Source organism: Trachypithecus francoisi, unplaced genomic scaffold (assembly GCF_009764315.1).
Source record: "Trachypithecus francoisi isolate TF-2019V2 unplaced genomic scaffold, Tfra_2.0 Lachesis_group8, whole genome shotgun sequence".
In the NCBI taxonomy this organism is placed as follows: Eukaryota; Metazoa; Chordata; class Mammalia; order Primates; family Cercopithecidae; genus Trachypithecus; species Trachypithecus francoisi.
This window is the reverse complement of record NW_022681473.1, coordinates 17,576,689-17,603,891: the sequence shown is the minus strand read 5'-3', so window position 1 is coordinate 17,603,891 and position 27,203 is coordinate 17,576,689. Positions and strand designations below refer to the sequence as shown.

The window sequence follows — 27,203 nt, the reverse complement described above, 5'->3', positions numbered from 1 at the left end:
TCTGAATAATGGATATCAGGTTTTCCGAGCACCATTTATTGAAGAGACTATCCCTACCCCTGGTGAATATTCTTGGTTCCTTTGTCAAAAAACAGTTGGCTATAAATATATGGATTTCTTTCTGGGTTCTCTATTCTGTTCCATGGTCTATGGGTCTGTTTTTTATGCCAGTAGCATGCAGTTATGGTTACTATAGCTTTCTCTTATTATTTTAAAGTCTAGTAGTGTGATACCTTTTTGCCCAGGATTGTTTTGGCTATCTGGGGTCTTTTGTGGTTCCTTGTGAATTTTAGGATTGTTTTTTCTATTTCTGTGAAGAATACCATTGGTATTTTGGTAGGGATTGCATTGAATCTGTACATCACTTTTGGTAGTATGGTCATTTTCACAATATTCTTCCAATCCATGAACATGGTGTATCTTTACATCTTTTCCCTAAACTCCTTCTTACATCAGTGTTTTCTATTTTTTCTCATGGAGATCTTTTACCTCCTTCATTGGATTTATTCTTAGGGCATTAATTTTTTTTTTTTTTTTTTGAGATGGAGTCTCGCTCTGTTGTCCAGGCTGGAGTGCAGTGGCGCGATCTTGGCTCACTACAAGCTCCGCCTCCCGGGTTCACGCCATTCTCCTGCCTCAGCCTCCTGAGTAGCTGGGACTACAGGCGTCCGCCACCATGCCTGGCTAATTTTTTTGTATTTTTTTAGTAGAGACGGAGTTTCACCGTGTTAGCCAGGATGGTCTCGATCTCCTGACCTCGTGATCTGCCCACCTCGGCCTCCCAAAGTGCTGGGATTACAGGCTTGAGTCACCACGTCCGGCCTCTTGCTTGCTTTTGGTTTCTGTTTGTGTGAAATATCTTTCTCCATCCCTTCACTTTCAGTCTGTATGTGTCTTTACTAGTAAAATGAGTTTCTTGTAGGCAGCATATAGTTAGATCAAGTGTTTTTTTGTTTGTTTTGGTTTTTGTTTTTTTGTTTTTCTAATCCATTCAGCCATTCTACCTCTGGTGAGGGAATTTAATCTATTTACATTCGAGGTTGTTACTGATAGTGTGGACTTACTCCTGTTGCTTTGTTGTTCTCTGATTATTTTGTATGTCCTTTGTTTCTTTCTTCCTCTCATTTATCATTATGGTTTGATGGTTTTCTGTAGACATAGGGTTTGATTCTTTTATTTTTCTCCTTTGTGTATCTGTTCTACCAGTGGGTTTAATACTTTTGTGTATTTTCATGATAGTAATTATCTTTTTACTTCCAGATGTAGGACTCCCTTGAGCATGTCTTGTAAGAGTGTGTTGACTTCCTCAGTTTTTTTCTGGTCTGGGAAAGACTTAGTTTATCCTTCATTTCTGAAGCATAGCTCTGCTGGGTATAGTATTCTTGACTGAAAATCTTTTTCTTGCAGCACTCGGAATATATCATCCCTTTCTCTACTGGCTTGTAAAGTTTCTGCAGAGAAATCTGTTTAATAGGGATTCCCTTAAATGTGACTTAAATGTTACTTTTCTCTTGCTGTTTTTAGAATTCTCTGACTTTTGACAATTTGACTCTAATGAACCTTGGAGAGGACTTTTTTTTTTGAGATGGAGTCTCACTCTGTTGCCCAGGCTGGAGTACAGTAGCATGATCTCGGCTCACTACAACCTCTGCCTCTTGGGTTCAAGCTCTTCTCCTGCCTCAGACTCCTGAGTAGCTGGGATTACAGGCATGCACCACCACGCTCAGCTAATTTTTTTGTATTTTTAGTATTGATGGGATTTCACCATGTTGGTCAGGCTGGTCTGGAACTCCTGACTTCAAATGATCTGCCCGCCTCAGGCGTGAGCCACTGCATCTGGCCGGAGAGGACTTTTTGGGTTGAATCTCCTTGGGGACTTTTGAGCTTCCTGGATCTGTCTGTCCATCTCTGTCCCCAGACTTGGGAAGTTTTCAGCTATTATTTCATTAAATAAGTTTTTTATGCCTTTTCCCTTGTCTCTATGGAAATCCAATAATATGAATATTTTTTACTTAATAGTATCCCCTAAGTGTTGTAGACTTTCTTGACTGTTTTTCATTCTTATTTTTTTCTCTCTAATTTCAAATGACTTATCTTCAACGTAGAGTCATTCTTCTGCTTGATCAAGTCTGCTGTTATAGTTCTCTAATGTATCTTTTCCTTTTTTCTTTCTTTTTTTTTTTTTTTTGAGACAGAGTTTCGCTCTTGTTGCCCAGGCTGGAGTGCAATGGCACTATCTCAGCTCACCGCAACCTCTGCCTCCCGGGTTAAAGCAATTCTCCTGCCTCAGCCTCCCAAGTAGCTGGGATTACAGGCATGCGCCACCACACCTGGCTCATTTTGTATTTTTTAATAGAAATGGGGTTTTTCCACATTGGTTAGGCTGGTCTTGAGCTCCCAACCTCAGGTGATCTACCCACCTCAGCCTCCCAAAGTGTTGGGATTACAGGCATGAGCCACTGCTCCTGGCCCTCTATTGTTTTTTTTTTTTTTTGGTTTTTTTTTTTTTTTTTTTTGAGACAGAGTATCGCTCTGTCGCCCAGGCTGGAGTGCAGTGGCTAGATGTCTGCTCACTGCAAGCTCCGCCACCTCCCTGGTTCATGCCATTCTCCTGCCTCAGCCTCCCTAGAAGCTGGGACTACAGGCGGCTGCCACCACGTCTGGCTGATTTTTTTGTATTTTTAGTAGAGACGGGGTTTCACCGTGTTCGCCAGGATGGTCTCGATCTCCTGACCTCGTGATCTGCCTGCCTCGGCCTCCCAAAGTGCTGGGATTACAGACGTGAGCCACTGCGCCTGGCCTATTGTATTTTTTAAACTTTATTCATTGAATTATTCAGCTGCAAGATTTCTGTTTGTTTTTTTGTTATGATTTTTTTCTCTTTGCTGAATTTCTAATTCATATCATGAATTGTTTTTCTGATTTTGTTGAATCATCTATCTGTATTTTCTTGTATCTCATAGCATTTCCTTAAGATCATTATGTTTAATTTATGTTCTGGCAATTAATTGATTTCCTTTTCATTGTGTCTATTACCAAAGAATTATTACGTTCCTTTGGTGGAGTCATATGTCCTTGTTTTTTTCATGTTTCTTATGTCTCTGTGTTGATATCCACACATCTGGCAGAACAGTCACTTCTTCCAAACTTTCTGGAGTGGCTTTCATAGAGAAAGACTCATGTGCAGTAGCTTCTTCAACTGCATTCAACATGAGCAATAACTATGGGTGTCTCAGAGTCCTAGACCATAGAAGTGTGGCAGTGGCAGTGGTGATATATGTTGTTAATATCCTTGGTATCAAGGAGTTTTGGAATCATCCTATTCTCATTTTCCTCACAATGGAGTGACGCAGCCAAGAGAATCCCTCTTGGTGTCAGGTCTGACTGACATGGCCTACAAGTAGCTGCAGAGTCACTGAGTTCCAGGTACAGATGCTTGGAGTAGCTGTGGAGTTAGAGTTCCAGGCTTAGGGTCTCACAAAGCTATTGTGGCACCTGGGTATTGGGGTGTAGATTTGCTCTCTGTGGCAAGGTTGGATGTAGGTTGCCCATAGAGCCAGAATCTGAGGCACCCGCTAGCAGCTCAGGCCCAGGGGACTGGCTCCTAACTGTGATTCTAATACTGGGGGATAGGCCGTAGCACTGGCCTTACTCTGGGGAGGAAGGGGTGCCCTGGAGGTTTGGGCCTAGGGAGCAGGGTACAGCTGCAATTCAGGGATCTGAGTCAGTAGGGCTCAGTGACTGCTCAGGTCCCAGGGAATGAGGCACCATGTAGTAGTGACTCTAGACTCTAGGATGATTGGGCTTGGCTGTATCCCAGACTCTGTGAAGCCAAGTACAATGGCAGCAAATACCCCAGTGTGGCAGAGCACAGCTGTCATTTGGGTCCTCGGGGTCAGGGAGCAGCACAGCAATGACTCCACTCCCCAGGAAGAGGGAATCTTAGCAGTTCAGACTCTAGGGGCAAGTCCAGTTCCAGGGATGCAGGGTACTAGACTTGCTTGGCTAGGGCAAGGTATCTGAGCTCAGCCACTGCTCTGTTTCCCTGGAACATGGAGTCCCGTGTCAGCTCAGCCCTGGAATGCACAACTGCTCAGCTTGGCCAGCCACTAGTTCCCCTGGGGACAGTGTGTTGCTTTAGCACAGGCCTAGTGTGGGCATGACTGTTCTGGGTGACCCAGGCACAGTATCCCTGGAATGCAAGGTGCCACTTCAGGTTAGGTGCTAGGATGCATGACTGCCCTGGGTGGCCAAGACACCATTTCCTGGGATACGGAGTGCTTCTTCACCTTAGGCACCAGGGAGGCCTGACTGCTCTGAGCAGTCTAAGTACTGTTTTCCCAGTAGATAGGGTACTGCTTCAGCTGCAGCCCAAGGGGAGAGGGGAGGGGGGACGGGGGACGGGTACATGGAGTGACTCTGCCTCCACTTGACTGACCCCTTGGGGAATCATGGTAACAGCTGCTCACAGCTTGGCTTAGATTGTCAAGACATCAGGATGGAGTGGTTTGGTGGTGGCTTAGCCTCAGGAATGAAGGGGAGCTCTGGCCATCTGCCCCCAGAGCAAAACACACTCCCACCTTAGCTCCACTTCCAAGATGACATAGCACGGTAGCTGCACAGGCTACAGGGGCTGGCGCACAGTATTGGCTCCTTCTCTGGAGGGAGCACAGCTGAATGGACTCCAGACAGTTCCTTCAGCTGTGGTTAGTGCCTAGAGGACTGTAGGGAAGCCAGGGGTGAAGTCTGTAGGTGTCCAAGGTGCTAATGGCAGTTTCTAGAATTGTCTTGCTTACTTCCTTGCTGTAGGGAGAAGTTCCTCCTTGTTCCCAGCTGATCCCAGATGGGGGAAAGGGGATAGAGGGGAGGCCTGATGTTGCCTTCTGTTCTGTATGTGGCCATCCTGAGTTTCTGTGCTCATCAGCGTTCCTGTCACACTTCTGATGCACCTCCACAGTCTCCCTCATTTTTTTTGGTTAAAGTATAGCTGTTTGTTTATTACTCTGGCTCTCTTTGTGAGGGGGATGTGCTTTAGGGGCTTCTGCTCGGCCGTCTTGCTGACATTACTCCCCTAGGCTGTTTTTTGGTTGTTGCTTTTTAAAAATATTTATTTACTTTTGAGACAAGGTCTTGCTCTGGTGCCCAGGCTGCAGTGCAGGGTGCAGTCGTGGCTTACTCTAGCCTCAAACTTCCGGGCTCAGGTAATCTGCCCACCTCAGCCTCCCAAGTAGCTGGGACTACAGGCAAGCACCATCCCTCCTGGCTAAGATTTTTATTCTTTTTTTTTTTTTTTTTTTTTTGCTATGTTACCCAGGCTGGTCTTGAACTTCTGGGCTTAAGTGATCCTCCTGCTTCATCCTACCAAAGTGCTAGGACCATAGATGTGAGCTATCATGCTGGCCAAAGTGAGCTGCTTTAATAAGAGTGTTTAAAATTATTCCAGTGTGTTTTCATTCCAAATGTGTTAAACTAGGTATGACGGAGCATCAGTCTTGCAGGAAGCCATTCAGCCATTCAGCTGTGTGCTACCGTTTCTGGCATCTTTCTGGGACAAATTCATACTTGCTCTGTGCTGACAAGCAAGGGCTCTTTATACAGAGCTGCTGAGTGTAGCGACCTAATTATTTTTGCTCAAACAAGGCTGTTTTAATAATAAATAAATTATATAAAGTCACATGATCCATTTAGTAAAATATTGGGCTGTGAACCCGGAGACTGGTATTTAGTCACAATGATTAGGTCTTACCCAATAACCTTTGATCAGTTGCTTCTTTACTTACTCCATTTCATGCATTGTGATACGGCATGATATTATTTACCTCTTATCTAGTTGCAAATCTTTTTTTTTTTTTTTTTTGAGACAGAGTCTCACTCTGTCGCCCAAGCTGGAGTGCAGTAGTGCAATCTTGGCTCACTGCAACCTCTGCCTCCAGGGTTTTCAAGTGATTCTTCTGCCTTAGCCTCCCAAGTAGCTGGGACTACAGGCGTGTGCCACCACACCTGGCTAATTTTTTGTATTTTTAATAGATACGGGATTTTACCATGTTAGCCAGGAACTCTGGATCTCCTGACGTGGTGATCCAGCCACCTTGGCCTCCCAAAGTGTTGGGATTACAGGCATGAGCCACTGCACCTGGCTGAAAATCTTTTAATGAATAGAAAATCTACTCAGAAGTAGCAGATGAAGTTAGTGATATTTCTTAGGGACAGTAAAAGATGATAGGAAAGAAGAAATGAACATTTCTCAATTACTAGCCGTGTGCTAGTCACTGTTAGGTGCTTTATACGTATCTTCAAATTTAATTCTTGTAAAGCAGTCCTATGAGGGTAGGTATTATAACCTTCCTTTGACAGATTAGGAAAATGAGGCTCAGAGAAGCTGATTTTTGTACCTAAGGTCACATAAGCTAATAAGAGGCAGGCATCTGAACCTTGGGCAATCTGATGGTAAACCCTGGGTTCTTTCTGCTGTGTTACGTTACTACACAGAGAATTAATCTGATTGTTATTGTTGTTGCTTTTAAGAGAAAATAATCTTACAGAGACTAAGGAGTAAAGATAAGTCAAAAATGAAAACTTTATCGTGTAGTTTAGGAGGCAGTAACAGAAAGCAGCATAAGTGGACTTGCAGAAGCAGGGGTACTGGAGTTTATGTTGTTAATGGATGGTGACTGGTGTGACAGCCTCTTAGTGAAATGCTTGGTTTCCTTTGCCCCTGTTCATTGCTACCTCGGCCACTGACCTATCATCTCTTCTCTCTAGGGTAAAGCCCACAGCTTGAAGCCAAGCGTAAAGGAGAAGCTGGCAGGCAGCCCCATTCGCACTTCTGAAGATGTGAGCCAGCGAGTCTATCTCTATGAGGGACTCCTAGGTGAGAAACACACTGGGAAGGCCCTTTGCACTGGAGAAAGCTGGCTCAGCTAGGGGAGAGGGTCACACTGAACAAGTAGCTGGTTGGCTTTCTGCTGATCTCAATGCTGACATTAGATAGCAGTTTTATACCTGAAGCAAGTGACTTACTGTGTCCAGAACAAGCAGTGGGTGAAAACTGTACAAGATTGGGTTTTGGTGTTAATCAACAGCCTCTGCCTTTCTGTCTTCCTTTCTTTCCTTTCTTGCTACCATGGTCCTTCCTGCTCTCAAATTGGCAGGAAGGGACAAAGGATCCATGTGGGACCAGTTAGAGGATGCAGCTATGGAGACCTTTTCTATAAGTAACCACATTTATTTGTGTGCTGTGTTCATCCCTCCTGCTTGGGAGGGACTGGGCCTTACTTGAAGGCATCTGGGGCTGGTGGCAGGCATGTTAGATCTGGGGTAGAGAGACTGTGTTTCCTTTGCCCTGGAATTTGTAATTATTCCCTTTTATCTGGATTTTACTCTTTATTTTTGTTTGGCAGCTATATCCTTAAATGTTAAATAGGCCCCCTAAGAAACCTTTATTCTACGCAGGCAAAGAGCGTTCTACTTTATGGGACCAAATGCAATTCTGGGAAGATGCCTTCTTAGATGCTGTGATGTTGGAGAGAGAAGGCATGGGTATGGACCAGGGTCCCCAGGAAATGATCGACAGGTATGGGGCTTAGGAAACCATTGGGAATATGCAGACTCAGCCTCCTCCTGGTTAGTTCCGTGTTCTCCCACTTGAGGGCTGACTTGTGCTTTGTCTTCTGCTTAGGTACCTGTCCCTGGGAGAACATGACCGGAAGCGCCTGGAAGATGATGAAGATCGCCTGCTGGCCACCCTTTTGCACAACCTCATCTCCTACATGCTGCTGATGAAGGTAATGTCATTTTGCTGTGTCCAGCTCCACTGGTGCTAGAAGGGCAAGGCTTGTTCCTGTCACCTGAATTTCGGGGCAGCTGGGAAGCTATCAAGGTATCTTACTTAGGGCTGTCTTCTTGATTGAAAGTCTGAGGCCTCTCCGCCAGCTTAACAACGTTCTGTTTATCTGAAGCTGCCAGCCTGTTTTACTAAGGAGTGTTGTAGAAATAACTGATGATTCTCTTTGTTTTTGTTTTGAGACAGTCTTGCTCTGTCGCCCAGGTAGGAGTGCAGTGGCGCAATCTCAGCTCACTGCAACCTCCACCTCCCCAGTTCAAGTGATTCTTGTGCCTCAGCCTCCCCAGTAGCTGGGATTATAGGTGCAGACCATCATACCCAGCTAGTTTTTGTATTTTTAGTAGAGACAGGGTTTCACCATGTTGGCCAGGCTGGTCTCAAACTCCTGACCTCAGGTGATCCACCCGCCTTGGCCTCCCAAAGTGCTGGGATTACAGGCATGAGCCACTGCACCCGGCCAAGAACTGATGATTCCATACTATTTATTTATTTGTTTATTTATTTATTTATTTATTTATTTTTATTTTCATTTTTTTTGAGACAGAGTCTCACTCTGTCACCCAGACTGGAGTACAGTGGCGCAGTGTTGGCTTACTGTATCCTCTGCCTCCCGAATTCAAGCAATTCTCCTGCCTTGGCCTCCTGAGTAGCTGGGATTACAGACGTCTGCCACCACGCCCGGCTAATTTTTCTATTTTTAGTAGAGATGGAGTTTCACCATGTTGGCCAGGCTGGTCTCGTACTCCTGACCTCAAGTGATCCTCTTGCCTCAGCCTCCCAAAGTGCTGGGATTACAGGCAGGAGCTACCATGCCCAGCCATTATTTGTTTATTTTGAGATTTATATGGTCTCCCTTTAATAAGTAGTTTTAGGATGCCAGTAGAGTTTCCCACAAAATACAATGAATTAATTTTTCTTTTTTACAATAGTAGATTTTTAAAACTTAGAAAGGATGCTCAGGACCAGGAGTGGTGGCTCACCCCTGTAATCCCAGCATTTTGGGAGGCCAAGGCAGATGGATCACCTGAGGTCAGGAGTTCTAGACCAGCCTGACCAATATCGTAAAATCCTGTCTCTACTAAAAATACAAAAGTTAGCTGGGCATGGTGGCTCACGTCTCTGATCCCAGCTACTTGGAAGACTGAGACAGGAGAATCACTTGAACTCGAGAGAGGAAGGTTGCAGTGAGCTGAGATTGCACCATTGTATTCTAGCCTAGGCAACAGGAGTGAAAATCCATCTCAAAAAAAAAAAAAAAACGATGCTCAGGTTTTGTTTTTCAGGACAGCCCTATATCTTATAGAATTTTACATAGTTATAAGAAGAGCCAGCCATTAACAAAGTAATAGTAGATAGAACTTGATATGTTGTACTTGGTTTTGTAGCTGTGGAAGAAGTATGTTACCAAGTAGAAGAGTTCTGCTCTCAAAGGGAAACATAAGTCTGGAGTTGATGGGTAGAAGAGAATTGTTTGGAGAAGGAGCCACTGGGTTTCTCCTCCTTTTGTTCTCCCCAACCTCCCTAAGTGTGAAGGGATCAGTTGATCAAATGCAGAGAATGCCCCCAGCCCCTCTTGGTTTGCTTCATTTCCTGGTGTAAGTTTCACTGTACTCTGTGGAATTTGGAGGGTACTAGTTGACTCAGGCTGGGAAAGGATGATGATCCCTAACCTTCAGAGATGTCTTGGCTACAACCCAGTCTGGTGTTACCACTCTAAGTCATTTCTGAATTACACTATGAAGAGCCTTGGGGGTTTTCAGAGCCCTTGTAGGGGTGAATGTGGTGGTATTTAGTGGGGATAGGGAGAACGTGTCCCCTGGAACCAGAACTGCTCTAAGAGCCACTTTTCTGCAGAAGCTAACTAGAGACAGAGCCAGGACTTTTCTTCCCCTCATGGTGGCAGAATACACAGTTGAAAGTTTTCTCCCTTGTTCAGTGATGTGGTCTTTCAGAATTCCACTTCTCTCAGATGGTGGGAAGCCCACTTGTACATTCTCTTCTCTCTACCTCAGTCGAGAGGAGAGCAGATCCCTTGTTAAGAGTCCTGTTTTGGCTTTTCAGGTAAATAAGAATGACATCCGTAAGAAGGTGAGGCGCCTAATGGGAAAGTCGCACATTGGGCTTGTGTACAGCCAGCAAATCAATGAGGTGCTTGATCAGCTGGCGAACCTGGTAAGCACGTCTGGCCACCCCTTAGGCTTCCTATGGGTCGTTTCTCGGTTTGTGTCACTTCCAGTCCAGTTCACCCCTGATTTTGAAAATGGAGCAGTTGTCTTTGACTCTAAACGAGATGTTAGTCCCTGTGTTCTGTGATGGGATTCTCTGTATAAAACCATTGTAGTGCATCAGTTTGATGTGTGGTCTGGACTGCTGAGGATTCAGAAGGTGAAAACAATTTCAAATGGTTCTAAAATGTTATTTGCCATTTTCACAGGGTTACGTTTGCACTGATGGTACCAAAGCAGTGGCGGGTACAACTGCTGGCACTTTAACCCAAGTGAAGACAATGGCCCCAAACTATGCCAGCAGCCATTGTATTCCTTGCCTCGATACACTTTTCGGTTTTTTATTTTTGTTTTGTTTTTTTGAGACAGATTCTCACTTTGTCGCCCAGACTGGAGTGCAGTAGCGCAGTCTTGGCTCACTGCAATCTCCACCTCCTGGGTTCAAGCGATTCTCATGCCTCAGCCTCCCAAGTAGCTGGGATTATAGGCATGTGCCCCCACACCCAGCTGATTTATTTATATCTATATCTATATCTATATATATAGAGAGAGAGAGAGAGAACGCGAGAGAGAGGGAGAGAGAGACAGAGTTTCACTCTCTTGTTGCCCAGGCTGGAGTGCAATGGCTCAATTTTGGCTCACTGCAATCTCTGCTTTGTGGGTTCAAGCAGTTTTCCTGCTTTAGCCTCCTGAGTAGCTGAGGTTACAGGCATGCACCACCACGCCTGGCTAATTTGTGTATTTTTAGTAGAGACGGGCATTCGCCAGGCTCATCTTGAACTCCTGACCTCAAATGATCTGCCTGCCTCAGCCTCCCAAAGTTCTGGGATTACGGGCATGAGCCACTGCACCTGGCTTACACTCTTAGTTTTTTTAAAAATGCCAGTTGTACTTATAAATGTCCTTGAAGAAGCAGTGAAAACTGTTACTTTTATTAAATTGATTGATTATACTTTTTTTTTTTTTTTTTTGAGATGAACTCTCGCTCTGTCGCCCAGGCTGGAGTGCAGTGGTGCCATCTCGGCTCACTGCAAGCTCTGCCTCCCGGGTTCATGTCATTCTCCTGTCTCAGCCTCCCTAGTAGCTGGGACTACAGGCCCCCGCCACCACACCCAGCTAATTTTTATATTTTTAGTAGAGACGGGGTTTCACTGTGTTGGTTAGGCTAGTCTCTAACTCCTGACCTTGTGATCCACCCACCTCGGCCTCCCAAAGTGCTGGGATTACAGGTGTGAGCCACCACGCCCAGCCAAGGGAGACCCCATTTCTACAAAAAATTAAAAAATCAGCCAGGCATGGTGGCATGCACCCGTAGTTCCAGCTACTTGGGAAGCTGAGGTGGGAGGATCGCTTGAGCTCAGGAGGCTGAGGCTGCCGTGATTCATGATCGCACCACTGCACTCCAGCCTGGGTGACAGAATGAGACCCTGTCTCAAAAAAAAAAATGTATGGAGAATAGGGGCTCACTCTGTTGCCCAGGCTGGTCTCCAACTCCTGCCTGGGCTCAAACGGTACTCCTGACTTGGCCTCCTAAAGTGTTGGGATTACAGGAATGAGCCCCCATGTCTGGCCTAAATGGATTTTAATATAACAGTGTAAAATGTTCATTGATGTGCTTTCAGATTCCACACTGCAACTGACTTTCAAAAGCTGCTGTTGCTGGGTGTTGTGATTTATGCCTGTAACCCCAGGTACTTGGGAGGCTGAGGCAGGAGTGTCACTTATGCCCAGGAGTTCAAAGCTGTAGTGGGCTATGGTCATGCCACTGAACTCCAGCCTGGGTGACAGAGCGAAACCTTGTCTCTAAAAAAAAAGAAGCTGCTACTTCTCAAGTTCTGGTATAGTGTTAAAAAAGAATACGTCTATTTATCTGAAAAGGCTATGAAAATCCTCTTCCATTTTCCAAATATGTATCTGTTAGGTCGTTTTTTTCATATACCTCAACCAAAGCAACATACTGCAACAGACTCAAGGCAGAAGCAGATAAGAGAATGCAGCTATTTGCTGTTAAGTCAAACATTAAAGAGATTTACAAAAATGTGAAACAGTACCCTTTTTTTTGGAAAATATAGTTATTAAAAATGTTTATATTACTATGTAATGGGTTATTAATGAATTATTGTTTTTATAATTAATCATTTGAGAAATTTGTTTAAATTTCTAGTATGTAAATATCTATAACTCACATAAACGAAAGCTCTTCGGAATCTTCAATAAATTTTAAGAGATATAGGGCTTCTGAGACCAAAACATCTGAAACCACTTCTCAGGTGACCAGTGGCCAGCAGATGAGACTGTGCTGAGGAAGCTGATATGAATTTGATTGCTGGATGGGGAATTCTTGGCCCAGAGCCCTCTGAGAGGGATGTATGACTGTCCCAAAAAAATCTCTCTTTCATCAGAATGGACGCGATCTCTCTATCTGGTCCAGTGGCAGCCGGCATATGAAGAAGCAGACATTTGTGGTACATGCAGGGACAGATACAAACGGAGATATCTTTTTCATGGAGGTAGGTGCTGGTTCACACTGGGGGCCCAAAGAGGCTATTGGAGAGTCACAGGGAACTCCTAGAACTGATGCCAGAATATTTTTCTCATTTCTCTCATTCATCTTCATGATCCATTTATCATTAAATTATCAGATTGGGATTTTTTGGTTTTTTTGTGTGTGTTTTTTTGAGATAGGGTCTCGCTCTGTCACCCAGGCTGGAGGGCAGTGGCTTGATCTCAGCTCACTACAACCTCCGCCTCCCGGGTTCAAGCAGTTCTCCTGCCACAGCCTCGCAAGTAGCTGGGATTACAGGCGCCAGCCACCATGCCCGGCTGATTTTTCTATTTTTAGTAGACACGGGATTTGATCATGTTGGCCAGGCTGGTCTCAAACTCCTGACCTCAAGTAATCCACCCACCTTGGCCTTCCAAAGTGTTGGGGTTACAGGCGTGAGCCACCGCACCTGACCAGATTATCAGATTGTTATTCAGATAATTAAATTTTATATAGTAGATGATACCCATTTCTTTTTTTTTTTTCTTGAGACAGAGTATAGCTCTGTCACCCAGGCTGGAGTGCAGTGGCGTGATCTTGGCTCACTGCAACCTCCGCCTCCCGGGTTCAAGCAGTTCTCCTGCCACGGCCTCACAAGTAGCTGGGATTACAGGCGCCAGCCACCATGCCCGGCTGATTTTTCTATTTTTAGTAGACACAGGATTTGATCATGTTGGCCAGGCTGGTCTCAAACTCCTGACCTCAAGTAATCCACCCACCTTGGCCTTCCAAAGTGCTGGGGTTACAGGCGTGAGCCACTGCACCTGACCAGATTATCAGATTGTTATTCAGATAATTAAATTTTATATAGTAGATGATACCCATTTCTTTTTTTTTTTTTTTGAGACAGAGTGTAGCTCTGTCACCCAGGCTGGAGTGCAGTGGCGTGATCTTGGCTCACTACAGCCTCCGCCTCCCAGGTTCAAGCAATTCTCCTGCCTCAGCTTCCTGAGTAGCTAGGATTGCAGGCATGCACCACCATGCCTGGCCAATTTTTTGTATTTTAGTAGAGACGGGATTTTACCAATGTTGGTTGGCCAGGCTGGTCTTGAACTCCTGACTTCAAGTGATCCGCCTGCCTTGACCCCCCAAAGTGCTGGGATTACAGGTGTGAGCCACCGCACCCGGCCCTATTTATTTTATACACATACACACGCACGCACACACATATAAAGATATCTCTCTGTATGTAGATGAAATTATCACATTGTTCATAAATCAGAATAACAGAAAATAGTACACACTGGGAAGTCTTATACTCATTCTTGTCCCCTTCCACTGAATTTTCCACTCCCCTCACCCCTTCATCCTATAGACAACCACTTTTATTAGTTTCCTTTGTAAATTCCAGTGAATTTTTTTTTTTTTTCTTTTTGAGACAGAGTCTTGCTCTGATGCCCAGGCTAGAATGCAATGGAGTGATCTCGGCTCACTGCAACTTCCACCTCTTGGAGTCAAGCAATTCTCCTGCCTCAGACTCCCAAGTAGCTGGGATTACAGACACCTGCCACCATGCCCGGCTAATTTTTTGTATTTTTTTTAGGGTTGGGGTTTCGCCGTGTTGGTCAGGCTGGTCTCAAACTCCTGACCTCAGTAATGCACCCACCTCGGCCTCCCAAAGTACTGGGATTACAGGCATGAGCCAGTGCCCCCGGCCTTCCAGTGGATTTTTATGCAAACAATAAAATATGAACACAAATTCTTATTTTTCTCCTTTTTTTTCTCTTTGAGATGGAGTCTCGATGAACACAAATTCTTATTTTTCTCCTTTTTTTTCTCTTTGAGATGGAGTCTCGATGAACACAAATTCTTATTTTTCTCCTTTTTTTTTTTTTTTTTTTCTCTTTGAGACGGAGTCTCGCTCTTTTGCTCAGGCTGGAGTGCAGTGGTCCAAACTTGGCTCACTGCACCCTCCACCTCCTGGGTTCAAGCAATTCTCCTGCCTCAGCCGCCCAAGTAGCTGGGATTACAGGCGCCCACCACCATGCCCAGCTAATTTTTCTATTTTTAGTAGAGACAGGGTTTCACCATATTGGCCAGGCTGGTCTTGAACTCTGGATCTCAAGTGATCCGCCCACCTTGGCCTCACAAAGTGCTGGGATTATAGGCATAAGCCACCCCACCTGACCTATTTATGTCCTTTCTTTCAGAAAGATAGCACATCTTATCCTTGCTTTATTCCTTGGTTTTTTTCTTTTAATATTGTCCTGGTCCTCTTCTGTATCAGTACCAAGAAAGCTTTCCCATTCGTTTTATGGCTACATGTATTCCACTGTGTGACTGTGCCTTAATTTATTTAACCAGTCAGTACCTATGGATCCTTGGGTTGCTTCCAAATTTGCTGTTACTGATAGTGATACTGTGAATGATGCTGTGCTTGCTTCATTTCATACATGTGCAAGTGTGTCTAAGCGTTCCCAGAAATGAGATTGCTGGGTCAGAGGGACAATGCATTTGTAATTTTGGTTGATGGAATTCTTAAGTGTCTCATAACATGTAATACCCCCTTTGCAATTTATTTTGTTGAAGAAATTGGATCATTTGCCCTGTGGAGTCTCCTGCATTCTAGATTTTTTGCTGATTGTGTCTCCTTTCTGTTAGCATGTTTCTCTGTCGCATATTTCTTATAGACTGGTAGTTCAGTTTAGAGGTTTGATCACTTTCAGATTCACTCTTCTGGGAAGAACACTTAATGAGTGGTGCTATACGCTTCCTGTTGCCTCTTATGGTCATCCCTCTCCTACTGATCAGTGGGCTCAGATGTGGGCAGTCTGATCTGCCCACCAGAAAGTTCCTCATTTGTCTTTTCTGATTTTGCCTATGATATTTTTGACACACATAAATTTTTTACTTGTATATAATTTTTTTTTTTTTTTTTTTTTTGAGACATAATCTGTCTTTGTCGCCCAGGCTGGATGCAGTGGCGCGATCTTGGCTCACTGCAACCTCTGCCTCCCAGGTTCAAGCAATTCTCCTGCCTCAGCATCCCAAGTAGCTGGGATTACAGGTGCCTGCCACCACACCCGGCTAATTCTTGTATTTTTAGTAGAGATGGGGTTTTACCATGTTGGCCAGGGTGGTCTCGCACTCCTGACCTCAAGTGATCCACCCACCTCAGCCTCTCAGAGTGCTGGGATTACAGGTGTGAGCCATCACGCCTGGCTACTTTTATATAATTAAATTAATAGTATCTTTTACAGCTTCTGGATTTTGAGACATAGTTAGAAAAAGCCTTACTCTCCAGGATTATAAAGGAAATTGGCCATGTTTTCTTCATTTCTGTGTTTTTAATTCTGAAACAGACCTCTAAGTAATTTTAAGGACCAAGTACAACTCCTAAATATAAAGTAGTGAAATTTTGCTTATGTTATCTGTTCCCCTATGATTTAGCTGAATTTGATTTCCACAGTCACAGTTTTTTTAACAGGTGGTTTACCAAACAGAGGGGCTTACCCTGAAGCAGAAACATACACATCAGTGTAGTCAAGAAGGAGTCATTTTCATGTCACCCTTTAAAGTGTTAGAATTTGCCTTGTTGCCTCTCGGGGCTGAGGGCTGACTCAGGACGCCTGCACCACAGTAGAAGTGCCACATGACTCTTGCCCTTTTATTTTCCTTTAAAAAAAAAAATCTCTCCAGCAGTTTCCTTGGACTACTCTTACTCTCACCACTGTAGAGGGAGCTTCATGCTAAGTCTCTGGAGTGTGGGACTGGACGCATTACCCAAATAGATGCTACTTCCTCAAAGTGGTGCCATGCCAGGGAAGAGTGCACATGGTCACTGTGACATCACCTGGCTACTGTGAGGCTATTTGATTTAGCCTTTCTCAGAGCATAGCCTGCTTTCTGCATGATCAATTGGACAGCAATTTGGGAATTTTTTTTTTTTTTTAAAGACAGAATCTCACTCTGTTGCCCAGGCTGAAGTGCAATGGCGCAATCTTGGTTCACTGCAACCTCTGCTTCCCGGGGTTCAAGCAATTCTCCTGCCTCAGCCTCCTGAGTAGCTGGGACTACAGGCACATGCCATCATGTCCGGCTAATTTTTGTATTTTTAGTAGAGATGGGGTTTCACCATGTTGGCCAAGCTGGTCTCGAACTCCTGACCTCAAGTGATCCGCCCACCTCAGCCTCCCAAAGTGCTGGGATTACAGGTGTGAGCTGCCACGCCTGGCCAAGGAAGATATTTTTTTTTTGGAGATGGAGTCTTGCTCTGTCACCCAGGCTGCAGTTTAGTGGCACAATCTTGGCTCACTGCAACATCCACCCACCGAGTTCAAGTGATTCTACCTCAGCCTCCCGAGTAGCTGGGACTACAGGCACGCATCACCACGCTCGGCTAATTTTTGGTATTTTTAGCAGAGATGAGGTTTTGCCATGTTGGCCAGGCTGGTCTTGAACTCCTGGCCTTAAGTGATCTGTCTACCTTGGCCTCCCAAAATACTGGGATTACAGGTGTGAACCACCGTATCTGGCCAAAGATTTTTTGTTTTTTTTTGAGACAGTCTTGCTCTGTCGCCCAGGCTGGAGTGCAGTGGTGCAATCTCAGCTCACTGCAAGCTCCGCCTCCCAGGTTCACACCGTTCTCCTGCTTCAGCCTCCCAAGTAGCCGGGACTACAGGCACCCAACACTTTGCCCAGCTAATTTTTTGTGTTTTTAGTAGAGACAAAGTTTCACCGTGTTAGCCAGGATGGTCTCAATCTCCTGACCTCATGATCTGCCCACCTTGGCCTCCCAAAGTGCTGGGATTACAGGTGTGAGCCACTGCACCCGGCCGCCAAAGATTTTAAAAAACTTTTCATTGCACTTTTTTTAGTTACAAAGCTAAAACAGTATGTGCTATAAATGTTTCAAACCACGCAGAAGTTAAAAAATAAAAGTTTTACTCCCTCTCAATCCTTTGTCCCAGAGGTAACCACTATTAAAGAATTTTGTGTGACTCCTTTCAGATTATTGAAAATGCATATTTGTGTAAATATAATTTATTTATATGGAATTTTGTTTTGGCACTTGTGGAAGTGGGTATCAAATTACAAATATTAGGCCGGGCGCGGTGGCTCACATGAGCCTGTAATCCCAGCACTTTGAGAGGCTAAGGCGAGCAGATCACCTGAGGTCAGGAGTTCCAGACTAGCCTTGCCAACGTGGTGACACCCTGTCTCTCCTAAAAATACAAAAATTAGCCGGGCGTGGTGGCAGGTGCCTGTAATCCCAGCTACTTGGGAGGCTGAGGCAGGAGAATTGCTTGAACCCAGAGCAGGAGGTTGCAGTGAGCCGAGATCATGCCACTGCACTCCAGCCTGGGTGACAAAGCGAGACCTATCTCCAAAAGAAAACAACAAACAAATTACAGATATTGTTAAATAATTTGCTTTTTTCACTTAATGATATACCTTTCCATGTCTCTGTCTTTTTTTCTTTTTAGTTTAATGGATGCTTAGCCATTAGATGTTATATGGTGTACCATAATTGGTTTAACTAGTGCCTCCCACTATTTTTTTAAAAAAATATTGCTCGTTAGGCCAAGCATGGTGGCTCACGCCTGTAATCCCAGTATTTTGGGAGGCCGAGGCAGGAGGATTGCTTGAGCCCAGAGTTTGAGACCAGCCTGGGCAACAGAGAGAGACCCTGTCTCTACAAAAAATTTAAAAGTTAGTCATACATGTGGTGGTGTATGTATGCCTGTGGTCCCAGCTACTGGGGATGCTGAGCTGGGAGGTTCGCTTGTGCCCAGGTCAAGACCAGCCTGGGCAACATAGGGAAACCGTGTCTCCACAAAGCAATTTTAAAATAAACTAGGCATGCTAGTACATGCCCGTGTTCCCAGCTACTGGGGAGGTTAAGTGGGGAGTATCCTTGAGCCTGGGAGGTCAAGGCTTCAGTAGGCCCTGACTGCACCACTTCAGTCCAGCCTGGGTGACAGAGCAAGACCCTGTCTCAAAAATAAATAAAAAATAAAAATTGCTCACTGAATATCCTTGAGCATATATTTTTGCACCCTCACATGAGAATTTCTATAGGATATAGTCCTAGACATGAAATTTTCAAGTCAAGCTTATTACATTTAAAATTTCATTAGATTTTGCCAAATTGCCATCCCAAAGACTATACCAATTTACACCTCCAACAGCCACTTAGGTGACTCTAACAGTATATTACGAGCATTTCTCTAGCCTAGAATGCTCTAGCTTAGAAATCATGTGTTCTCCTAAATGTGTTCTGCCCGCCTTTACATGATGTTCTTTTTGTTGTTGTTGTTGTTGTTTTGTTTTGTTTTGTTTTGAGACGGAGTCTCGCTCTGTCGCCCAGGCTGGAGTGCAGTGGCCGGATCTCAGCTCACTGCAAGCTCCACCTCCCGGGTTTGGGCCATTATCCTGCCTCAGCCTCCCGAGTAGCTGGGACTACAGGTGCCCGCCACCTCACCCGGCTAGTTTTTTTTTTTTTTTTTTTTTTGTATTTTTTTAGTAGAGACAGGGTTTCACCGTGTTAGCGAGGATGGTCTCAATCTCCTGACCTCGTGATCCGCCCGTCTCAGCCTCCCAAAGTGCTGGGATTACAGGCTTGAGCCACCGCGCCCGGCCTACATGATGTTCTTAAAGGATTATGAAAGGCAGAGTGGTATTGTCCATTTTCCCCCTGAAGAAAACCACAGAGTCAGACTGGGGCTAGAACTCAGGTTTCCCATTCCTACTCTGCCACTTTGACTCATTCTTCAAAGGCTTTAGAACTCTAGTAAACTCTTATACAGTAGCTTAAACCTGATAGTCTTGTGTAGTCCTTACTCACTCACCTAATATTTATGGAGCACATATTAATGTGCTAGGTAGTTTGTTGGGTGTCAGGATTATAGCAGTGAATAAGACAGATGTGATTTCTATTGCCCTTAGCATTGACAAGCTATCGGGAAATCAAATAAATAAAGAGTATTATAAAATACGGTGAGCATTATGAAAGAAGCTCAGGGGGCAGGAGTTTTGGGAATATATAGCAGAGGGCCTAGGAGCTGTGGACAACTCCTTTGAGAAGTTGACCTTTGAGCTTAGACTTGAAGAAAGAGTAAGAGTTAATGGTTGGGGAGTGGAAGAGCAGTCAGGGATATTTGAGCTAGAACCAATGGGACTCAGTGATGGAGTGTAGTTAGAGGGAAGAGGAAGGAGTCGGGCATCACTTCTTCATTTCAGGCTGGGGCAGCTGGGTGGATGGTGGTGCCGTTTCCTCAAATAGCAGACTTAAAAGGAGGATCTGCCCAGGAGGAGATGTTGAGTTCAGATTTGGACACAATGAGTTTGAGGTGCTACATGTGAAGCATCCAGGCATTGAGAGGCTCAGGAGCTCAGGAAGAGAGGTCTAAGATGGCAGAAGAGGTAAGAACCATCGACGTGGTAATAATCATTAGTTTCATAGTTCTGATATCTAGTAGCCAATTAGGGTACTTTCTGTGTGCCTGGCTTTGTATGCACCTTAAGTACTTTATGCACATTAACTCATTTAGTCTTCATAGTAACTGTAGGAGGTTATTACTGTTACTATCCCCTTTCACCCGTGAGGAACTGTGGACACAGATGAACTTGCTCAGGTGGCACAGCTCAGTAATGGCAGAGCTGGAATCTAAACTCAGGCTAACTTTAGACCTGTGCCCTTCACCACTGTGCTATTAATGTCTCTGGTAACATTTGAAGCCTTAAGAACAGATAACTGGCTGGGTAGAGTGGCTCACACCTGTAATCCCAGCACTTTAGGAGGCCGAGGCAGGCAGATCATGAGGTCAGGAGATCGAGACCATCCTTGCTAACACGGTGAAACCTTGTCTCTACTTAAAAAAAAAAAAAAAAAAATTAGCCGGGCATGGTGGCGTGCACCTGTAGTCCCAGCTACCCGGGAGGCTGAGGCAGGAGAATGGTGTGAACCTGGGAGGCGGAGCTTGCAGTGAGCTGAGATCGCGACACTGCACTCTAGCCTGGGCGGCAGAGCAAGACTCCGTCTCAAAAAAAAAAAAAAAGAACGGATAACTTCACCTGAAAGAATGTTGAACAGAAGGTGTCAAAGATATTTGCTTTTCAATTTATATCATCCTGTATTGTATCATTTTTATGCAGTAGGCACTGTTCATGTGTCACTTGTATAATTAATTTTTAAAAATATTTTTATAGAGCTGGGCGCGGTGGCTCACGCCTGTAATCCCAGCACTTTGGGAGGCCGAGGCTGGCGGATCACGAGGTCAGGAGATCGAGACCATCCTGGCGAACACGGTGAAACCCCGTCTCTACTAAAAATACAAAAAAATTAGCCGGGCGCGGTGGCGGGTGCCTGTAGTCCCAGCTGCTCCGGAGGTTGAGGCAGGAGAATGGCATGAACCCAGGAGGCGGAGCTTGCGGTGAGCCGAGATCGCGCCACTGCACTCCAGCCTGGGCGACAGAGCGAGACTCCATATCAAAATATATATATATATATATTTTTATAGATAAAGGGTAGACCCAGGATTAGAAAGTACATCAGCTCCATTTTTCTCCTTGGTTAAGTCTGTCATGATCTCCTGCCTTTGTGTTTGTCAACAAAGATGATTCCTGAGGTCGTAAGATGGAGGCATGAGATCTCCTCCAAAGAAATACTCTCCAAGTATTTTAAGAGAGAGACTACTTTAAGTCCATAGAGCACATAAAAGGTAAATAAATAACTGGGCTTAGTGCGGTGGCTCACACCTGTAATCCCAGCACTTTGGGAGGCGGAGACGGGCGAATCACTTGAGGTCAGGAGTTCAAGACCAGCCTGGCCAACATGATGAAACCCTGTCTCTACTAAAAATACAAAAATTAACCAAGCATGGTGATGTGTGCCTGTAGTCTCAGCTACTCAGGAGGTTGAGGTGTGAAAATCGTTTGAACCCATGAGGCAGAGGTTGTAGTGAGTCGAGATTGCACCACTACACTCCAGCCCGGGCAACAGAGTGGGACTCCATCTCAAAAAAAAAAAAAAATTATAGCCAGTGTGATGGTGTGCACCTGTAGTCCCTGCTACTTTAGGGGCTGAGGCAGGAAGATGACTTGAACCTGGGAGGTCAAGGCTGCAGTGAGCTGTGATGGCACCAGTGCACTCAAGCCTGGGGGACAAAGTGAGACCCTGTCTCAAAAAAAAAAAAAAAGTAATAAATAACTGATTGATTTGTACCTCCTCACTTATACACAGGTTCTTCTAATGACTCCATCTCTTCCACCAATCCTTGTAGCAGGCAGCATGTCAGTAGTTCTGTTTTGTGTCTCCAACTAGGGACACTGTGAGTGTAAGGCAGAAAACCTGACCATGGGGATGCTGCAGGGCCAGTTGTCCCACCCTTTCCCTGTAGGAGACAGTCTAGGAAGAGGCTGTCAGAGACAGGAACCACTGAGCCGCTTTGTGCACTTCTCCAGGTGTGCGATGACTGTGTGGTGTTGCGTAGTAACATCGGAACAGTGTATGAGCGCTGGTGGTACGAGAAGCTCATCAACATGACCTACTGTCCCAAGACCAAGGTGTTGTGCTTGTGGCGTAGAAATGGCTCTGAGACTCAGCTCAACAAGTTCTATACTAAAAAGGTACCCAGGATCTGTGTTTGGGTTGGGGCTAGGGTAGGCATTGAAGACCAAATAGTGAGTTTATCTTTGGGAAGTTAAAATTCCAAAACCCATGTCTGGAGCCACACTTCTGTCTCCAGCTGTTGGGTGGGGTACCTAAAGCTGTCTTGGAGGTCCTGGTGTCAGCCCAAGCCTTCAGTGGCCGTTACAGAGCAGTGGGTGGGGAACCCTGGACAGCCCCCGTGATGGGACCGCTCTCCCCCTGTGCCACAGTGTCGGGAGCTGTACTACTGTGTGAAGGACAGCATGGAGCGCGCTGCCGCCCGACAGCAAAGCATCAAACCCGGTGAGGAGAGTTTTTCCTGAGAGTGTCTTCCCTGTTTCCACCAGTCCTTCTGAGTGTCAGGGGCCTGGCAGGGAAGTCAGGGGTGGGATTCCCCACCACACCAGTGAGCTGATAGCCCCTCCCTCACCACAGGACCTGAATTGGGTGGCGAGTTCCCTGTGCAGGACATGAAGACTGGTGAGGGTGGCCTGCTGCAGGTCACTCTGGAAGGGATCAACCTCAAGTTCATGCACAATCAGGTAGGTGCGAGCAGCAGCACGAAGCTCCCTGTAAAAAGGACCAATGTCTAGGCCCCCAGTACTTCCCCAGCAAAGCATGAGAGAGGGCCCTCTGGAGCTAGAGGGAGAACTGGAGCAGCTGGACCCAGGAAAGAAATCCCAGGGGAGGGCACAGTGACGTTGGCGACCACCTGGCGCTGTGAAGGTGCACCAGGGAGCCTGCGGGGGAGGCTGGGCAGGAGCGAGGCCGGGTGGCCACGCTGCCCCATCCGTTGGACTCCACACAGTGTGAGTGGGAGCGTCTCACTTGGCCCTTCCCCTGCAGTGTCTCTGCCTTCCTCTATTCCCAGAGTATGCTTCTGCTTGGTGGTTTTGCTTTGAGAGTCTAGACTGGCCGATCTTGTGTCTTTCTGGTGTGCGTGCAGCTTGCGTGTGCGTGTGTACGTGCCTGTGTGTAAGTAGCTTGTATCTGTCCTCTCTGGAGTGTGTTTATTTGCCTTTTTCTTCTGCGGATTCTTCTTCTGTTCTTTTCCTTCCTCTGAGTGTTCCAACTCTGTCCCCTGCTCCACAGGCCCCATTCCCCTTTTGATTGGGAAGCAGTTCTGGATACATATTTCCCTCATTGTAATTCCACCATAGGAGCTGACTTTTTTTTTTTTTTTTTCTCTCTTGGTCTTTTAACACAGTGTTACCTTTTTCTCTCAGTGGACATTCCTTAAGCTAATTCCTTTCTGAGGCCAGCGCATCATCCCAGGTCCGTTCACAGCTCTGACTCCTCACACAAGTGCCTTCCCTCCTCTTTCCCTGATGTCTGGGTTGCTCTCCCTGAGGCTCTGAGCCAGACCCGAATGTGTGAAGCCCCATAGCCCCTGGCCAGGCCGCAGACCCTCAGGGGAGGTGGATGCCTGACTGACGTGGCTGTCTCCCTCCCTCCGCTAGCCGTTGTAGCTCTCTTCCAGGAACGTAGCTGGGCAGCTTTAGTTTAACAGGAAACAGCTGCCCAGGCTGCCAGCAGCCCCTTAGTGTATTTTCAGTCTATGACTTAGCGCGGTAGCCAACCCCAGAGACCTTAGGACCAGCCCAGAGAAGGGTCTACCTAAGTGCTTTTCTGGACCACAAAGGTGTCAGTATTTCTTGGGGAGCAGGTTCCTGACAACATTTTAGTGCTGTGGCCTCCCTGTCTGAAGATGAGATCTTGCTAAGCAATGCCCAGGTGCTCTGCCCTGTTCCTCGTCCTGCCCTTGGCACAGCCCCTCTGGGCAGCCATCCAAGCCAGTCTGTGGTTGAAGGCTTGGCCCCTAGAAGATAGATTGTGCAGAGAAGGGGAGGAAAGCCCAGCATCTCAATCTCACCTCACAGTTAATAATGAGATAGCAACCCGCCTCTCTTCTGCCACACAGTGGTCAGTTGGACTGGAGAGGGCAGCAGACCTCCTGGTGGAGCTGTGCAGTCTGGGGTGAATGGGAAAAGCACAGGCTTTGGTGTCAGGACATGCTTGGATTTGAAGCCCAGCTTCCACGTTCATGGGCAGAGAAACTTTCTGATCCATAGTTTCCTCATGTATGTAGAAAATGGGGATAATACTATATACTGTGTCATGTAGGTGCAGGGATTAGAAATCGTATTTGTAAACCCCAAGTATGTGCTCAGCAAGTGGTAGCTGATATTATTGTCACCACATACCTCTTGGGAGATCCTGGATCCTGTTTCAAGGAGGATGCCAACACCTCCCACCCCGAGGACAGTCTGAGGGGAGCTTTGCGCCGTGCCAGCCCTCTGCGCCGGAGGAGGATGCATGGAAGGGTAGAGACCTGATGGGCTGAGTGGGGATCCCTGGGGCACCGTGTCTTCCAAGCACTGCCCTGGGCAGAGGGTACGGGCGGGCAGCCCAGGCCAGCAGCGGGGCCTTCGGGTTGGGTTTGACCATTGAAACTAACGCCTTCATTTCTCTCCCATGCTTTCTCCTCCGGCCAGGAGCGGAAGGTACATGCCCTTTCTGCTATCTTCGCTTCTTAGCGCTTTTGAGTTGTGTGCGTGTGGATTCTTCTGTCCTCTCTTTGGGAAATAGACTTTCTTTGTGTGGGTGGGGCTGTAGCTGGGAGAGTGTGCTGTGTGGGGCAGGGGTGGAGCCTGTGGGCCTTACCCCGCCCTCCCTCCCTCTCTTGCAGGTTTTCATAGAGCTGAATCACATTAAAAAGTGCAATACAGTTCGAGGCGTCTTTGTCCTGGAGGAATTTGGTAATTACACTATTTTGCTCTTAGGTCTGGACTCACATGGCAGTAACTCAAACCTCGGAGCTCCAGAGGAGGGTCTAGGGTCAGGGAGAAGAAGAACCTCTGTAGAGAGGTCAGGAGGAACAGGAGAGACAAGGAAGAAAAGGGACCCCCTGAGATGAGAGCCGGGAAGTGGAAGGGAAAGATAGATAATGGATCGCAGAAGAGCAAATGGGGCCTCAGGTGGGTTTCGAGTTTAGAGGTGGTCCTGAAGCAGCTCAGCGAAGCAGCACCACCTCCCCGTGCTGGGCCAGCCAGTGGTCAGAAAGTTTGGGATAGAGCAGACTGGTGACCCCCAAGCTCCACTGCGTCTGTGTCACCTGCTGCAATCTCTCTAGCAGCCCAGTCCTCCACCCAGCCTCCCTGGCACCGCTGTGGTCTCCACCTGGCCTCTGTGCCAGACGAAGGGCACGGGGCATCGCAGGCAGACTCACTTGAGGGACAGAGGAGCCTAGCAAGGCAGCTGTAGCCCGAAGCTGGGAGCCAGCGCTAGGGAGTGGTGTAGTGGGTTCTCACCCTGGGGCTTTGAGTTCCTGCTGTGTTTGTGCTTCATTCTTTTGTGCCCCTCATCGCTGCTATGAAAACCTTCGTTCTCCAGCAGGTAAAGTGACCTCGGCTCGTGCTGCCTCTCCCCAGGTCTCTGCCTTGGGCCCTGCCCTGGGTGGGTAGCTCCCTTCCACCGAACCAGCTCCTCACACTGCCAGTTCATCTCTTCCTTTCTCCCCCACCCTCTTTCTTCCCACCTTGCCTCCCCCGTCTCACTGGCTTACTGGACTTTCCTCCCCGTGTGCTCCCTTCTCTCTTCTGTCAGAGAGATACTTGGGGGAATCTTCCAACTCAGGAGAATGGCCTGGGCTTCTTGCTCTACCTTTGATGAGTTTATTCCCTGCTGACCCTGAGTTTCCCCAAATTCTACCTCCCAGGGTCAGAGGAAGGTACAGCCAATTCTCCTCCTGCCTTTTCTGGCCCCAGGGAGATGCCAGGCCCCTCCACTCCCAGTCTCAAGGGGCCATGATGATGGCTGAGCCTGGGGGGCCTACTCCTTTCTCTGGCCAAGCAGAACCCCTGCATGGCTGGAGCGGGGGGACTCTCTTGCCTTCCGGGCTGTGGACATGTGTGTATTTTGCCTGATGCTCCCTGTCACCTCTCTTCCTGGGTGCTGTACTCGCCTGTCTTCTGCTGGGTGTGTTGCTCCAGAGCCCTCAGACGCTCTCCCTCACACAGGCAGGCCTGGGCTTCTCCTGCCACTCAGGGAAGGACACTGCCACGTCCTGTGGGTTTAGTATCATGTTAGCTCTTCATCCAGCCTCAAGACCCTCTATGTAGGGGGCTGGGAATAAGGGAACTGTGTTTAACATGACCCAGTTTTCAGGCTGGTGACAAGATGAGTTCATGGGTGTCTCAGCAAAGTTGGACACAAGCTAGAAACGGCTCTCTCCTCCCAGCCAAAACCTGGGAATTCCCCACGGCAGCTCCTCAGGGGCCCTGGACAGTAGCCGTGACCAGGCTGGTGAAAGGCCCATCCCTCCCATCCAGGGCTTTCAAAGAAGTGGCTAGAATCACAGCCATCAAGTAGAAGCCACTGCGGACGGCAGAGGCCTAGCTGAGGAGGCTGGGGCCATGTCCTCCCAGCCGGCAGGGTCTGGACAGAGCCTCTGGTGGCCTCTGCCCTGTCATAGCCTAAGCTGCTGCAGCCACTGTGAGAGGCCACAGAGGGGAAGGGGACCCTGACGCCGGGCGCTGCCGCCTGGGGGAGCATGGCACTACTGCTCTTAGTGTTGAACTTTCTGTTTTGTCTCTTGCCCGTCCGGTTTTAGTTCCTGAAATTAAAGAAGTGGTGAGCCACAAGTACAAGACACCAATGGTGAGTGTGCCGCTCAACCCTGATGGGCCACAGTGTGCAGGGCTCCCTGGGGACCTTCGGACAGGAGGAGGGGTGGGCCCTCTGAGCACACAGGGTTGAGCGGGGACCTGGTCTTATTGCCAAAGGTTCAACTCAAGCTGAAATGGGTCTTGATCCCTGGGAGACAGACACACACACGTGGATCCCCTCTCCCACGGGGACAGCTTCCTTGCTTGGAGCTCACGTTCAGGCCAGAGGCCCATGCCCAGTGTTAGGGCAGGAGTTGCCCATTGGCAGATCCTCCACATGTGGAGATGCAGGAGTCTCAGTATCGTGATCCGCTTGGTTTTCTCTCCCCTC

General features: G+C 47.0%; 1 protein-coding gene across 50 annotated transcripts in view; it reads left to right on the top strand.

Moving 5' to 3' along the window:
• MADD (MAP kinase activating death domain) overlaps positions 1–27,203 on the top strand; it is a 58,830-nt gene that overhangs the window by 30,638 nt on the left and 989 nt on the right. For 22 of the 50 annotated variants that reach the window (XM_033204798.1, XM_033204796.1, XM_033204794.1 and 19 more), the window contains 10 exons: positions 6,763–6,871; positions 7,152–7,214; positions 7,453–7,573; positions 7,679–7,784; positions 9,905–10,015; positions 12,471–12,578; positions 22,019–22,183; positions 22,436–22,508; positions 22,641–22,747; positions 26,818–26,864. In XM_033204798.1, coding sequence (XP_033060689.1) covers positions 6,763–6,871; positions 7,152–7,214; positions 7,453–7,573; positions 7,679–7,784; positions 9,905–10,015; positions 12,471–12,578; positions 22,019–22,183; positions 22,436–22,508; positions 22,641–22,747; positions 26,818–26,841 — 987 coding nt within the window. In that variant the 3' untranslated portion in view covers positions 26,842–26,864. Of the gene's footprint in view, positions 1–6,762; positions 6,872–7,151; positions 7,215–7,452; positions 7,574–7,678; positions 7,785–9,904; positions 10,016–12,470; positions 12,579–22,018; positions 22,184–22,435; positions 22,509–22,640; positions 22,748–24,700; positions 24,710–24,894; positions 24,965–26,817; positions 26,865–27,203 lie in introns of all 50 variants that reach the window. The other 28 variants (XM_033204788.1, XM_033204785.1, XM_033204759.1 and 25 more) reach the window with 4 other exon arrangements.